This window comes from Mesocricetus auratus, unplaced genomic scaffold (genome assembly GCF_017639785.1).
Source record: "Mesocricetus auratus isolate SY011 unplaced genomic scaffold, BCM_Maur_2.0 Super-Scaffold_100009, whole genome shotgun sequence".
Taxonomy (NCBI): Eukaryota; Metazoa; Chordata; class Mammalia; order Rodentia; family Cricetidae; genus Mesocricetus; species Mesocricetus auratus.
The window spans coordinates 66,354,376-66,369,739 of NW_024429193.1; the positions used below are offsets into that span (position 1 = coordinate 66,354,376).

The 15,364-nt window shown below is 51.1% G+C and overlaps 1 protein-coding gene across 2 annotated transcripts; it reads right to left on the minus strand.

Annotated features, from left to right (window-relative positions):
• Positions 1–269: 269 nt before the first annotated feature.
• On the minus strand, positions 270–9,626 carry Pklr (pyruvate kinase L/R). 2 transcript variants are annotated; one of them, XM_013120653.2, is made up of 11 exons: positions 9,575–9,626; positions 8,632–8,814; positions 4,669–4,760; positions 4,453–4,584; positions 4,155–4,341; positions 3,584–3,854; positions 3,319–3,469; positions 2,938–3,090; positions 2,677–2,843; positions 1,127–1,308; positions 270–688 (listed from the first exon to the last, which is right to left on the minus strand). In XM_013120653.2, exons 2-11 carry the CDS (start codon positions 8,756–8,758, stop codon positions 582–584), a joined length of 1,569 nt encoding a protein of 522 aa, XP_012976107.1. In that variant the 5' UTR covers positions 8,759–8,814; positions 9,575–9,626; the 3' UTR covers positions 270–581. The 2 variants fall into 2 exon arrangements, with proteins under 2 accessions (XP_012976107.1, XP_012976106.1); XM_013120652.2 differs by having other exon boundaries at positions 9,556–9,599.
• Positions 9,627–15,364: the final 5,738 nt, after the last annotated feature.

A 15,364-nucleotide genomic window follows, 5' to 3' on the forward strand; every position in this document is an offset into this window, starting at 1 on the left:
TAGAGTCAGTAAGAAAGTAAGGCTGCCTGAAGTCCAGTGTGTTGGTTCATGCCTGTAATCCCTACTCTTTGGGAGGGTCGAACAGGAGGGTTTCTATGAATTTGAGGCCAGGCTGAGTTATACAGTGAGACCTTGTATGTGAGGGGGCGGTGGGCAGACAGCCTGGCTCAGTTTGCCCCAGCCTCCCCTAAAGCGTGGCTTCCACTGCTCCATGCCTTGAGGCCCTCAGTAGATGGCACTTTGCTCAGGAAATGGTCATGAGGGTCACATCAGAGGACAGAAGTGTTTTAAAATAATGGTACTATGGAAATTGGACGAGATTACTCCATTTCCACCTCCCCCATTCTAATGATAGGGAACCCAGAGGAACGGAATTACCCAGCTGGGCTGGGATTAAAGGCTCAGGGCGTCTTAGAATCCAGCTGAGCGGATTGAGACAGGGATATACGACTGATGCTGCTGGCTGGCCAGGGCACGGCTGGACAGACATTCGGGGCCTGTGTGTGGCACAGGGATGAGCTAGATGGCAGTGGGGGTGTGGGAAGGTTGCGGGTAACTAGGTCAGGACGGGGAGAGGCATTTCAGGGTACGCTCAGCACCCGCATAATGTTGGTATAGCCAGAACCAGGTCGCCAGCCCGTCACCACAATCACCAGGTCACCGCCACGCAGGAAGCCCCGGAGCTTTCCTGGGGGAGAAAAAGGTGACAGTCAGTGAAGAACCCAGGTCAGCCGTCACCATCCACCCACCTCAAGGCTGCCCTGTAAGAGAAGGAAAGTGAACTGGTGGTCTGAGGGTCGGTGTGTGGAGCAATGCTGAGTGCTTTCCTAAGCATTAAACCTTTGCACCCATGCAGTTACAGTAATGGACAAGGGCAGGTGTCCCCATGATGACCATAAATTAAAGTTTACTCCCACCTCTTCTTGCTCCTACGTCCCACTATGTTGTTGGAGACAGCAGCGGACTTCTTAGGGACACTTCTGCTCTCCTCCCCCTCGACTTGACCTCCCCGCTTAGAGTCCAAGACACTCGTCCATCTTAGTGAGGACAATGAGGATAGGCGTGACCTTTGAGTCACGGAGAGAAGCCAGGCTGGGGGCAGAAGGACAACATCTCCAAGGCTCACCACTTTCAATGCCAAATTGAACTCTTCGATCCACATCATCTGCCCAGATGGCCTCTGGCGGCTCACGGTAGAGCAAGGGGAAGACTCCCCGGGACAGGTGGACCTGTCGGGCAGCCTGGGCAGAGCGAGTCACAGCAATGACAGCCGCCCGAGGTCGGTACCGAGACAGAAGCTGAGCTGACCTGGATGAGGGGAGATGGTTAGAACATCAGAGTGTTGATTCGAGAAACAAGAGTGTGAATGATGGTCCCAGGTATCGCTAATAGCCATGTTGCCCAGGTGAGTTATATTTTTCTAGCCTTTGGCATTCTCGCTAAGTATTGAGTGCCTGCCATGACTGCAGAGGTGGCTCAGCCTTTAAAAGCACTTGCTGCTTTTGAAGAGGACCAGGGTTCAGTTTGCAGCATACATATGGTGGCTAACAATTGTTTGTTAAGACCGTTTCCAGGGGGCTCTGATGCCCTCTTCTGCCTCCACTTGCACCAGACATGCAAGTGGTGAGGACATACGTGCAGGCAAAATGTCCATCCACATTTTAACAACGTAAAATAAATGTAAAGCCCAGTCTAGAGAGATGGCTCAGTCCGTAAGAGCACTTACATCTCTCCCAGAGGACCAGAGCTGGTTCCCAGCATCCACATCAAGTAGCTTACAAATGCCTCTAACTCTAGCTTCAGAAGATTTAACACTCTCTTCTGGCCTTGTGTACACAAATGCACACGACCCCCCCACATGCACACATATAATTAAAAACAATCTTTTAAAAAAAATCTTTTAAAAAGCCGGGCGTTGGTGGCGCACGCCTTTAATCCCAGCACTTGGGAGGCAGAGGCAGGCGGATCTCTGTGAGTTCGAGTCCAGCCTGGTCTACAGAGCGAGTTCCAGGACAGCCTCCAAAGCCACAGAGAAACCCTGTCTCGAAAAACCAAAAAAAAAAATCTTTAAAAAAAATAGAAATGTAAAACCAGACAGCAAGACATGGTGGCACATGCCCATAATCCCAGCTCTTGGAGATGGAAGCTGAAGGGTAAGTTCAGGGCTACTTTAGCTAAGTAAGTTTCAGACTAGCTGGGACTAATGAGACCCTGTTTCAGGAAAATCCTATCAAACAACAAAGGAGGGTAAACTGTCTAGACTATGAGTATTTATATCATACCCATCCTCCATATGACACTTAATGTCCCTTGTTAATCTTCACACACCATGGGGGGACAAATGGCAAACTCACATAGACCCGGGGAGACAGATGGCTTGTGGGGCCCGAATGAGTTACTTATGGTCTCACTGCTAAGTTTGAGAGAAAATCCTCAGCTTTACCAGGCTCTTCAGCAACACCTGGGCACTGTGAAACCCCCTCAGCCCCAGGAACCCAAATGCCCTGAAGTCCACGTGCTTAGATCATCACCTGCTGAGTCCCTGGGGCACCCAAGAGCTGCCTTTCCTGGTCTCTAGCATTCGGGGCCATCTCTTTTTTTGGCCCAAAGCAATACTTTTTATCACACACTGTCAGCCACTCTGTGATGAAACCCTGTTTCCACTAAGTCTCTCACCGGCCAGTTGTGGTTAGGACAATGATGGCTGCAGCACAGCACTTGAAGGAAGCCTCCACAGCTCCAATAGCGGTGACCTCAGTAGGGTCACGGCTCAGTGGCGCCGCCCGTCGTAGCTCCTCGAACAACTGGCGGTGGTACACAGCCGCCTCTGCCTCTCGGGCAATCTATAGGCACCAGTGAACCCGGTTGGGGAGAGTCAGTGGGGTCCCAGAGCGTCTGAGTCCCTGGCCCATCCACTCTCCAGGACTGAGTCCCTACCGCGTGCTGCATCTTCACAGCCTCCACAGGGAAGCTGCCCTTGGCCGTCTCTCCAGACAACATGATACAGTCGGCCCCGTCAAGCACAGCGTTGGCCACGTCGCTTGTCTCTGCCCGAGTTGGTCGAGCTCTAGTGACCATGCTCTCCAGCATCTGGGTGACACCATGGATGTCAAAGCTGTAGACGGCGCATTCTGATTGGGGACCCTGCCCACGCTGTTTCTATGACACCTGCCCTCTTAGAATGCCAGGTTCACGCTGAGACCCTGGAAAGTTCATGTCATCTCTATCTGCGTCACTGTGACCAGACACTAGGCAGCAGGATGTAGATCCAAGGTTGCTCAGCACCTTCGAAGTACAGCCCAAGGGTTCACTCCGTACCTGTGTGGCACAAACGACTGGCTTGCCGGCCAGGTTGCAACGTCCAATCATCATCTTCTGAGCCAAGAAAACCTTCTCGGCTGGGATCTCAATGCCCAGGTCACCCCGTGCCACCATGATGCCGTCGCTCACCTCTAGAATTTCATCAAACCTGGGAGGTTGGAGGAACCCAGGCTAGAGCAGAGCCAGGAGATGCTGGGGAGTGGCGTGCAGAAGAGGGGCAATGGGAAATAGAGGACTGATGGGAACAAAGACCAAGCCTCACTTCTTCACGCCTTCATGGTTCTCGATTTTGCTGATAATTTTGATGCCCCTTCCTTCTGGCCCCAGGGCACCCCGGACCGCAGCCACATCGCTGGCTTTTCGTACGAAGGAGGCAAAGATGATGTCCACATTGTGCTCCACCCCGAAGCGCAGATCCAAGAGATCTTGCTCAGACAGCCCAGGCAGGTCCACCTCAGCGTTGGGCAAATTCACACCCTTCCTGCTGCCCAGGACACCGCCGTGCTCCACTTCGGTCACTAGCCCCTCTGGGCCTACGGGTATAGACAGAGTTAGTATCTGCCAAGGGTGACACTACACTGTAGGCACCGTAGAGGAAATGCTAAGTTTGGAGCTTCAGGGAACCGGGGACTTCTGAACCCTAACCCCCTCCACACACACCAAGAAGAGATATCAAATGCTCAGCCTCAAATCGTGATGAGGGTGATGACCACCAGAATAGGTGGGGGAAGTAGGCACAGCCAGGGGAAGGTGTGGGTGTTCTAGAACAGACCAAAGAGAAGAGGAGGTGCCCCGTGTTAGGGCGTCAATCTGAGTAGGAGGCACTTTCGCACCGATTTTCCGCACTACTAAAGAGATGAGCCCGTCGTCAATGTAGATGCGGCTCCCCACTGCAAGGACCCGGGCGATATTGGGGTAGTCCACCCACACTGTGTTTGCATCACCCCGTGTCCGGAACTCCGGGTCCACAGTCACCAGCACCTGGGAGCCCTTCACAATCTCCACCTCCGACTCTGGGCCCTGGGGGCGGGGCCAGAGACATGAGGGTAGGACCAGCACTGACCCTTTCTCCCGCCCCAAAGCGCTAACACTCCTCCGGCCCCAGACAGTGCCGACCCACAGGTTTCTCACCCCCTGCAGGATCCCGGTGCGTATCTCTGGTCCCTTGGTGTCCAGGGCGATGGCCACAGGTCTGTAGCTGAGTGGGGAGGTTGCAAAGCTCTCAGCTGCCTCTCTGATATTGGCGATGGATTCCGCATGGTACTAGGTGTGAGAGCGTAAATTTCAAGGGAAGGTGGGCAGGACCTGGGGCATCCTTCAGCTCCACCCTCAAGGACGTCCCCACACCTCATGGGAGCCATGGGAGAAGTTGAGTCGTGCAATGTTCATCCCAGCCTTGATCATCTCCTTGAGGCGTTCCACAGAGCGAGATGCTGGCCCTGGGAATAGAGATTCCACTATAAGGTTCCTCCCAAACCTGACTGACAGCCAAATCCATCAGCACCCTCTGAGAAACTGCCCCATCCCAGGCGTCCTTCATTCCTGGAAGTTCCTCTACTCCTTTTCCACTCTGATACTCACGCACCCTCTTGGGAAGGCAGTTTGGGATGTTTAATCTCAAAGCAGGCCTTAGGTACCTTTGTTTTTGTTTTTTGTCCTGGAACTCGCTCTTGTAGACCAGGCTGGTCTTGAACTCACAGAGATCCTCCTGCCTCTGCCTCCCAAGTGCTGGGATTAAAGGCGTGGGCCACCACCGCCCGGCCTTAGGTACCTTTGTTAGCAAGTGGTTTGACATTAAGTGCCTAGCTGTGGAGGTTACTCTGGGTGTGAAGGGTCAAGACACGAGGCAGGCCAAGCAGGTGGTTTTAAGGCTGGGAGGTCTCACTGACAGAGCTCACTCTCCATCCTCCTCAGCCTGAATTAGCGGCAGCATTTGATACACACATACTCCTCCTGCCCCTCCTCTTCCCAGGCCTCTTTTCTTGCCTTACTGAAGATGGAGCCCAGGGCCTCCTACGTGCTAGGCAAGTGCTCTACCATAGAGCTGTTCCTGACTTCGTTTTTCCTCCTTCCTTCTTTCCCCCATCCTTCCATAGTTCTGAGACAGGGTCTCCTGTAACCCAGGCTAGCCTTGGATTTGCTGTGCTTCAGAGGGTAACCTTGGACTTCTGACTCTCCTGCTCTCACCTCTCTGCGCTGGGATTAAGGGTATGCTCTACCAAGCCCAATTTACACAGTGCCAGGGATGGAAGTCAGGGCTTCAGCTCACTAGGCACTCACTCTCTTTGCTGAACTACATATGCCACCCTCTTTCTCCTTGAGACAGGGTCTCATATAGCCTAGGCTGGACTTGAGTTCTTTTTCTTTGCTTGTTTAATCTAAGTGCGTGTGGTCAGAATCCACCATCAGAGTCCCAGGAGCTGAACTCAGGTCATCAGGCTCCGTGGCAAAAGTCTTTATCTGCTGAGCCATCTTACCAGTCCCTGGGGTCTGAATGCTCGATCCTCTTGCTCAAGTGATGCTACTAAAGGAATACACAAGGGGCCTGCTCTACGTCATGCTCCCTCTGTGTCTCTGTATAATAGAGAGAAAGAGAGGGAGAGATGTGTGTGTGTGTGTGTGTGCATGTGTGTGTGTGCATGTGTGATGTGTGTCTGCCTGGTCCTCAGCTCTCACCATTGGTACCTTTACTTCTCTTTGACCTTAACTGCCCTTATACTTGGAAGACAACCTGTGCACAGATGACACCTTTCTTTCCTTTTCCTTTCTCACTCATTTTTGAAATAGGGTTTCTATTTAGCCCAGGTTAGCCTCAAATCTACAACAATCCTCAGGTCTCAGTTTCTCCAGTGTGGAGCTTATAGGCATGAGCCACCACACTAATTCTGTTGATTCCTGTTTTATTTATTTATTTATTTATTTATTTATTTATTTATTTTTGAGACAGGGTTTCTCTGTGTAGCTCTGGCTGTCCTGGGACTCACTCTGTAGACCAGGTTGGCTTTGAATTCAGAGATCTGCCTGCCTCAGTCTCCTAAGTGCTAGAATTGAAGGTGTATTCCATGGTGACCGGCTGCTGATTCCTAGTTTATATCTCCATTCCAGATTATTCTCCCAATCCCAGAGGCGAGTATCTGACTCTCATTTGTCCTTGGATGTTGAATGTGCACCTGGCATTCAATCCACCAGGTTATTCCCATGGCTCAACATTCAAAAACTGCATTTTCAATGAGACCATGTCTTACCACCCATCCACTATTGCTGCTGATCTGCAAGTACTGTAGGAACAGCCCTGTCCTTGCCCTCATTCAGCATCTCATTTCCAGGAATGGCGATGCTCATCTGTCTCCTCAGCAATGGGGAGTGGGCCAGAACAATGCAGAGCTCCAGTCCAGCCTTGGCTATGGAACAAGAGACCTCATCAGCAAGCTGAAAAGCCAACAAACACCCACACAGTGGTACCAGGATCTAACCTGGCTGAAGCAGGGTGACAGCCAGTCTGAGTTATAGGGGAACTGAGGCCAGCCTGGGCAATCTAAGGAGATTATATCAAAATAAAAAGTAAAAAGAAAGCTAAGGATGTGAATCAGGCAGAGTTCTTGCCAACCACTCTTAAGGCCCCGAATCCAATTTCTAGTTCCCTGCCCCTCCTCCCCCATTCTCTTCATGTCTGCTATGCCTTTTCTGTTTTCGGGTTTGTTTTTAAACTGTGTGTGTGTGTGAGCATGAGTATGTGCACATGAGTAAGGAGAAGTTGATGTGTTTCCCTTAGAGCTAGAATTACAGACAGGTGTAAACTGCCCAATAGGAGTTTAGGGAACTGAACTCAGGTCTTCTGGAAGAGCTGTGCTTGATGGCTGAACCATCTCTCCAGCCCCAACTCCAGGGCACCTTGATTTTTGGGCAGTGACTTCCCTTTGCCTGGACACTTCTTCCCCCAAAGATCTGCAGAGCTATTTCCCCCCTTGCCATCTTCTTTCCCCCTTTATTTTCAGAGTGTCATGTAGCCCAGGCTAACCTCCAACTTGATACATAGCTGAAGATAACCCTGAACCTCTGACCCTCCAGCTTCCACCGCCCAGGCTGGGATCCCAGGCAGCACACCAGGTTTTATCTGATTCTGGGAACTTCATGAAGGGGAGGAAAACACTATCAACTGCCTACACTCCCAATCCCATTTTTGGTTTTTGACTTTGAGACAGAATTTCACTTTGTAGCTTCAGCTGGCTTTAACCTCTCAGCAATCCTCTTGCCTAGGCACCCAGTGCTCCGAGGTTACAGAAACGAACCCACCACTATTCCTATCTCCCTTTCTAGTCTTTGCTAAGGTTTTTCTCTCAGCTGCCTCTGCCCCTGTTTAGAACCGTAGTCTTCCTCCTGCCCTCAAGGGGGACACTGGATAGCCCTGACCACACCTCCTCTTTACTTACAACTTTCCAACATACTGAACTAGCTACATTTTGTTGTTTTTTGTCTTTTTGAAACAAGGTTTCCCTGGCTGTGCTGGAACTCCCTCTGTAGACCAGGCTGGCCTCAAACTTACAGAGATCCACCTGTCTCTGCCTCCCAAGTGCTGGAATTGAAAGCTAGGGTCACCGCATCAGACTTTGAACTAGCTATGTTTTAATAAGTCATTGCTTCAGCCGGGTGTTGGTGGCGCTCGCCTTTAATCCCAGCACTCGGGAGGCAGAGGCAGGTGGATCTCTGTGAGTTCGAGGCCAGGCTGGACCGACAGTCTCCAAAACAGAGAAACCCTGTCTCGAAAAAACAAAACAAAAAAAAACAACAAACAAACAAAAAAAAAATAAGTCATTGCTTCGTACGTGCTGTCCCACCTGATAGATTGCCCTTACCCACTTGTTTACTGGTCTATTACCAATTCCAAACTTTGTCTTCTAGGTACTCTAAGTATTAGTTAAGCTGGGTGTGGTTTCACATACCTGTGATGTCACCGCAGTAGCTCTTGATAGAAGACTAGAAATTCAAGGATAAGACTGTACAATATGGACCATATAACAAGCTTAAAACCACCCAAGGCTGCATGAGACCCTGCCTCAAAAATCCAGCCTCAAACAGGTGTGGTGGTATATGTCTTTAATCCCAGCCCAGCATTCAGAAGGCAGAGGCAGGTGGATCTCTGAGTTTAAGGCCAGCCTGCCCAACACTCAGAGCTACAGAATAGAAAGACTTTGTCTCAAAAAACATTAATCAAATAAGCCCCCCCCAAAAACCCTCACAAATATTTGTTGAATGAATGGCCATGTCAACAACTGCAAAACCAGGGAGAAACCTTGAGCCACGCAGGCTTACCAATGGTGGCAATGATGCTGGTGCTACGAGCAGCCACAGGCTCTGAGTCGATGTCCAGGAGACAGAGGTGTTCCAGGAAGGTATCCGCCATAGCTGCGGGCAGCTGCTGTTGCTGGAAGAAGGCCATGCCCAGCTCCTGGGTCAGCTGGGCCACACTAGCACGTCGAAGGTAGCCCGCTGGCCCTGCAGCAGAAGGGGACTCAGGGTCTTGCACAGACACCTGTCTGTCCTCCAGGTGCTTCCTGTCAGTGCACGCGGCATCCGTTCACCTTTCCAGTTTGTGTGAGGCCTTCCTTCAGTGAGTACTGTGCTCACGTTACTTATTTTAGTCTCAAGGGTCCTACAGAGTAGGCTGTTGGGTGTGCTCTATCCCGGTTTTACAAATAAGGAAAAAGACTTTAAAATGATAAAATACATGGTCCAAGTAAGATGATTCAGACCTAGGTCTAGCTAACCCCAAGGTCAAGTTCTTTTTTTAAAATTTATATTATGTATACAGTGTTCTGCCTGCATGTAGGCCCACAGACCAGAAGAGGCACCAGATCTCATTACAGATGGTTCGGAGCCACCATGTGGTTGCTGGGAATTGAATTCAGGACCTTTGGAAGAACAGCCTGTGCTCTTAACCTCTGAGCCATCTCTCCAGCCCAAGCTCAAGTTCCTAATATCCCATCTAACAAGACCTTCCCCACCACAGACTCAGCCTCAGCTGTGCAGATGTCTCCTTCAATCTGCAACTCACTATTGCACCCTGGAATCCCCCAGGTCCTTTTTCTAAGGCTCCTGCTTGCTTCCTACCAGCTCGAGGCAATTCACTGACTTCCCGACTGGGAACCTCCCTGCATCCACTCAGTGCTGCTTCAGACCCCAGAGATCCTATAGCTCGACCCAGCCCAACACAGAAGAGCATCTGTCCGGAAGTACCTGCCATGCTGCTGCATACCTGCTGTGTCTGTGGGTCTGCTTTATCTGCTGCGGTCAGTGGCATGAGGCCTGGCTCAGATGAGACCAGCCCTGAGCACTGGTTAAAGTATAACCAGCCAGCATCTCTCTTGCCAATGGAAGAAAGCCTTGTACACCAAGGCCAGAGTCCAGGAACCACGGGAGTGCCCCGTGATGTCCATGCCGCTAGATCCCCTTTGGCCTGTCTGCCCAGCCTGAATCAAGGACTCAGATCAGGTCTATATTTAACACAGTGACACAGCCATGGACAGGCTTCCCCCAACTCTGACTCTCCCCCACCCCCCTCTGTTCAGGGGTGTCCCTTCCTCTACTTACCTCCTGGAGCCCCACTTAGGGCAGACTTTGCTAAGTCTTTCTGGGACCTAGAGATCCATGGCCAGAGCTGCTGAGGTAGAATGTTCTCTTGGACAGACATGCTTCCAAAGTGTGGGACCGGGGCTGCAGGCACCAGACTGGGAGAGAGAATGCCCCAACTGCTGGCCTTATCTGAGGGAGCCAGAGAAGAGAGAAGGGGCACACCCAGGAGCAGCCCCACTCCCACAGAGTCCCTTCTTGAGGACTGTCAGTTGTCTTCCCCAACCCCTCCCCTTCCCTAAGTCATCCACTTTTCCTGATCAGGCTTAGTCCATTCACATTGTCTGGTGTTCAGCTCCAGCATCGAGATCGATTGATTGCCAATGATACAATCCCTTTTTCTTTGTACTCTCCTGAAGAGAGGCTTGGGGATATTCTGAGCAAGGGCTTGAAGGCTGGGTACTAGAGTGTGGAGAACCCTTTGATAGTGTGAAAGTTAAAGGTTACCTCAGTTTCCCCCACTTGCTTTTCTGTGAACACTTCTAGGCACTAATTAATTAATAAAAGTGTTTAGATTGGCCGGGTGTTGGTGGCGCACGCCTTTAATCCCAGCACTCGGGAGGCAGAGGCAGGCGGATCTCGGTGAGTTTGAGACTAGCCTGGTCTACAAGAGCTAGTTTCAGGACAGTCTCCAAGGCCACAGAGAAACCCTGTCTCGAAAAACCAAAAAAAAAAAAAAGTGTTTAGATTGTTGTTGATCAACCATATTGATAAACACTTGGCCAAATTTCTTCAGCCATCACAGGGATGCCTCACCCAACTCATTGTTTATCAAGGCACCAGGGAGAACAACGTTGCCTTATTGACCACCATGAGGGTAAGCGCAGTCCCACTGGTAAAAATCCCCTATAACGCCCATGGACCACCTGGTACTTACTGCTTCCTTTGGAATCCCAGCTGGCCCCATTCTGGGGGTTCTTCTGACCCCATTCTTGGTGATTTTGCATGTTCAGTCTCGATAAAACAGTAATAGTCTTGCCGGGCATTGGTGGCGCACGCCTTTAATCCAGCACTTGGGAGGCAGAGGCAGGAAAATCTCTGTGAGTTCGAAGCCAGCCTGGTCTACAGAGTGAGTTCCAGGACAGGTTCCAAAGCCACAGAGAAATCCTGTCTCAAAACAAAACAAACAAACAAACACAAAAACAGTGGTAGCCTTGTCACTATGAAACTGACCAATATTTGTCCATTCACTGCTTTCTGGTATTTATTGCACTGCTCTTGGCCAGACCCTGGGACACAGTGGGAGTCGGGCAGACGGAACCTTTTCCATCTGTGGATTATAGTATAGTTGGGAGATGGGTTAATCACAAAGGAATGGATGAATGTCATAAACTGGGTAAGGGCTGTCAGGGATGGATCATAATACTGGGGCACAGAGGCCGGTGCTAGCAGTGAATCTTAGATGCCTCTTTTATACGATGAGGATTTCTTTGATTTGATTCTGATTAAGCGAAAACATTAAGGATGAGAAGGAATCAGCAGAGACAGAGGGAACCATTTTCTTTAGGTGAAATGGCTGCTGTAACTCTGAGAAGGGAAAGGTTTGTTGTGTAAAGAGGCTGGATGGGAGAACACGGCCATGGGGAAACTGGGCCCCTGAGCAGGGCCTAGTATTGGTGGCAGGGACATAATATAATCCTAATAAGGTTTTAGGTAGCTCTAGCTGATGGATGGAGTCAGTAATGGATGCAGGAGGCCTTGAGAGTAGCCCTGGGTTCAAGGTGATAGGCCAGCCTGGCTGGCGCTGTGGAGAGGGAGTAGTCTGTGAGATGTTTTGGAGAAAGGTAGGTGAGTGGAATACTCAGGAAAGGGAGGCATGCATTCCATGGAGTGCAATGTTAGAAGTCTGGCTTTGTGTTGGCATCAAATGTCCTGCCTATCTGCCCTATGGGAAGCAGCACTGAGGCAGTATAGGCAGGAGGAAGCCGTCTTTCTTCAAGGCCTTGAAGATGTGAGAGCTAATTCTGTAGCACCCTGCCTTCCTGGGATAAGGGAGCAAAGGCCTTTCCTGGGGAGGTGAGGAATAAGGCTTCAGGCTGGGTGGGGTCTCCGTGGACTCTGACCCCTTGCAGAAGTCACTGGCCATCTGAGTCTAGGTGGGCCTTCTCTTGAGCCGAAGGTTTGGGGAGGAGCTGAAGGCAGAAAGGGTGCAAAGGGTATTTCAAGGGGCCTCTGATATGACCAAGCAGGTGGGTGGAGAGTAGAGCCTATTGCCCATTGAGACAAGTGAGGAAGTAGGTTTAAAATGGGGGAACCCAGTTGGGCCGAAGTGGTACACACCTTTAGTCCCAGCACTCGAGAGGCTGAGGCAGGTGAATCTCTAAGTTCGAGGCCAGCCTGGTCCACAGAGTGAGTTCCAGGACAGTCAGAGGTACACAGAGAACCCTGTCTTGAAAAACAAACAGAAAAATGGGGGAACCCAAAGCTTCTATTTCAGGCATGCTGTGTTTGAGGTGCCTGTTAATCATTAAAATCCAGGACTGGCAGCTGGATTTGTTCATTGAGCACTCAGGGCTGGTCAGATGTCCTTGCTTTCCCTCACGACAGGAGGACCTGAGGAGATGAAGGGGGTGTGCTGTGCGTCTGGGCATGCTCCAGCTTTGGGGCCAGAGGCCATGGAGTGTCCCATGGCTTCTGCAGAGTTTGGTCAGTGGAAAACAGCACCCATGGGCGACTAGGTGAGGAGCAAATGCTCCTATCCGAGGACCCTCTCTTCCCAGATCCCAGGAACTGCTCACAAAGACTGATCCTGGCGGTGCCCTGCTGTTTACCCACCCTGCCGCCCACAGGTCTGCAGGTGATTTTGTTAAACCCAAACTCTCTAGATTGAAGGAATGCTCCATTTTAGTTTGGAGGAACTGTCACCCAGGCTGACAATTATCTGGAGAGAGAGAGTGGTGCTTGAGTCTGCTCTGACACTCCTAGACTGCATTCCTTGCCTCTGAGGACTCTCAGTGGCCCGGAGAGGCGTGTCTCAGAGTTGAAAGCCAGAGTTGGACGGCAGGAAGGCGGTGCACAGGGGAAGTGAGCCCAGGGGCCCTGGATGGCAGCATTTAGGATACGTAACAGATAGCTTTGACAACTCGTCACCCGAAGGGAGATGGCAGACATCAAGGACCGGAGACTGGAGCCTCGGGCTTGCAGAATCAGGAAGACATGTCAGACCTATCAATGTCTGGTCAATATTATTTTCTTTAATCGAGTATAATTCTGAATTCCCATCCCTTCCGTAAGGCAGGAAATTTCATTGCTTTTCCCAGGTCTCTCCTCACCCAGATGCAAGCCTAGCATCTCCTCACCGGTCCTGCATTCTCTCTGGAGGTGCCACATGTGTGAATCATTGATACCTCTAGGTCACAGGTTCTGGGCCCCAGCTCTGGGTGCAGCTCACGGCTTCTGAGAATCAGGGCGCTCCTCCCCTCCCTCTCTGTGCTTTCCACACCCAGCTGACACGGGCACATAAAAAACTCACACCCTTGCACACACTCGCGTGCAGCGCCGCCCCCTCCCCAGCAGTCAAAAGGAGCAGGATCCTCCGCACACCCAGCACGAGGCCCGCGGCGACCTGCGAGGAGCACCGGAGAGGCGGGGGAGTTTGGCATCAGCTTGGTCCTCTGTGAACTGAGATAACCAACCCGGTGCAGGGTGATAAGGTCAGAGCCGAGCGGAATGCTCTGACGCTCGTTCCCGGCTGGTCTGCACGCACCCCAACCGCTCCTTCCTCCGAGGAGGCCGGGTGTGTTCGAAATGGGCTTCTGCAAGGTCCGGAGGACGTTTGTGCAGCGCACGAAATGCACGTTCCACTCCGTTGCTGGGCGGGCCCCGAGTGTCCTGTAAGTCCCTCCAGAAATAGGCTCTGAAGAGAAGGGCGAACCAACAGCAGCACAGAACGACAAACACCCGCCCCTCCCCACCCCTGCGTCCCCGGGCCCCACCTAGCAACCCACGGAGGACTCATTCCCACTGAGAACTCAGTCTTTGTCGGGTACTCCCTAAAGCCCATCAACGGTACCCCTCACTTCTCCAAGTGAGGGATCTGTTGGAGTGGTGTTGGAAGCTTGTCTGTGCGCAGGTCAGCTTTTGCTGTCTGCACCACCACCCCCATTTTCTTTTTAAATTTCATTTATGCGTGTGGGTGTTTTGTCTGTATATAAGTCTCTACTCCATGGGGCGCCTGGTGCCAGCCAAAAAAGGGCATCGGATCTTCTGGAACTGGAGGTACAGATGGTTGTTAGCTTTGCTGGCATCCTTAAACAGGCTTCGTTTTCTTCTTTCATTCGGTTAATTTAGAAAACACAGTAAGCCATATCTTCTAGAGCGGGACTGTTATCTCAGCTATTTAGAGGGTTAGGGCAGGAAGATCATACGTCTAAGGCCAACCTGGGCAACTTAGCAAATCTTTCTCTCAAAATGAAAAGTTGGGCTAGTGTGTGCCCGCACACACATCCAGATACACTCGAATGGAGTCCTAAAATGTAATTAGAAAAAAAAAAGAATTAATTTGGCCGGGCATGGTGGTTCATGCCTTTAATCCCAGCACGGCAGAGGCAGAGGCAGGTGGATCTCTGTGAGTTCAAGGTCAGCCTGGTCTACAGAGTGAGTTCTGGGACAGCCAGGGCTACACAGAAAAAACCTGTGTTGAAAAACCTAAAAAAAAAAAAAAAAAAAAAAAAAGATTTGGAGGGAGGGAAAACAATGTAAACCAGGGTCTGGGGTGTAGTTCGGTGGTTGAGCCCGTGCTTGCTAGGTGGGAAGCCCTGGATGTGGTCCCCACTCCCATGGGGAAGGGCAATCTAGAACTCGTCATTAGCTGCAAAACCAGCAGGTTTGGCACCAGTAAAAGTAAGACAAAGCCAGTGTGCCCGTTAAGGCAACCTCAGAAAAGTTTGGACTCCCATGAGGCCTCAGGGGATGTGACCCCAAGACCAAAATGTGGGCAGTGTGACTGACAGGCGACTGACAGCAGTGTGACTGACAGGTGACCGCCAGCAGTGTGGTAGCACATGAAACAGGGAAAGGACTCTTCAGAACCACAGTGGGGCTGGAAGATGGCTCTCTGTGTGCCAAGGCTTCAGTTAGGCATAAGGACTTAAGTTGCTGCCTAGAGCCCACATAAATATACGGGACAATGTAGTGCATGCTTGTAATCCCCGTGCTGGGGATGCTGAGACGGAGTCCTGAGGGCTTGCTGACCAGTCTAGTCAATTGATGAGCTCCAGGCTAGTGAAAACCCCTTTCCCAAGAAGGTGAATGGCCTTCCTAAGGACGACCATGGAGATTATCCCCTGGCCTCCATAAGCATCCGAACACGCGTGCATGAGCCCCACATGTTCACATCATGTGTAAAAATTATTCACTACTAGACACACATGGGGCTAGAAAGACATCTCAGTAGCTAGGAGCCTATCTGCTCTTG

Excerpts from the sequence above, each read along its gene's own strand:
- Pklr (XM_013120652.2), bottom strand. Across the intron at positions 4,342-4,452 it reads GCACCGGGATCCTGCAGGGG|GGCCCAGAGTCGGAGGTGGA; the intron begins GTGAGAAACCTG and ends CCCCGCCCCCAG. Across the intron at positions 3,091-3,318 it reads CAGTCGTTTGTGCCACACAG|ATGCTGGAGAGCATGGTCAC; the intron begins GTACGGAGTGAA and ends GGTGTCACCCAG.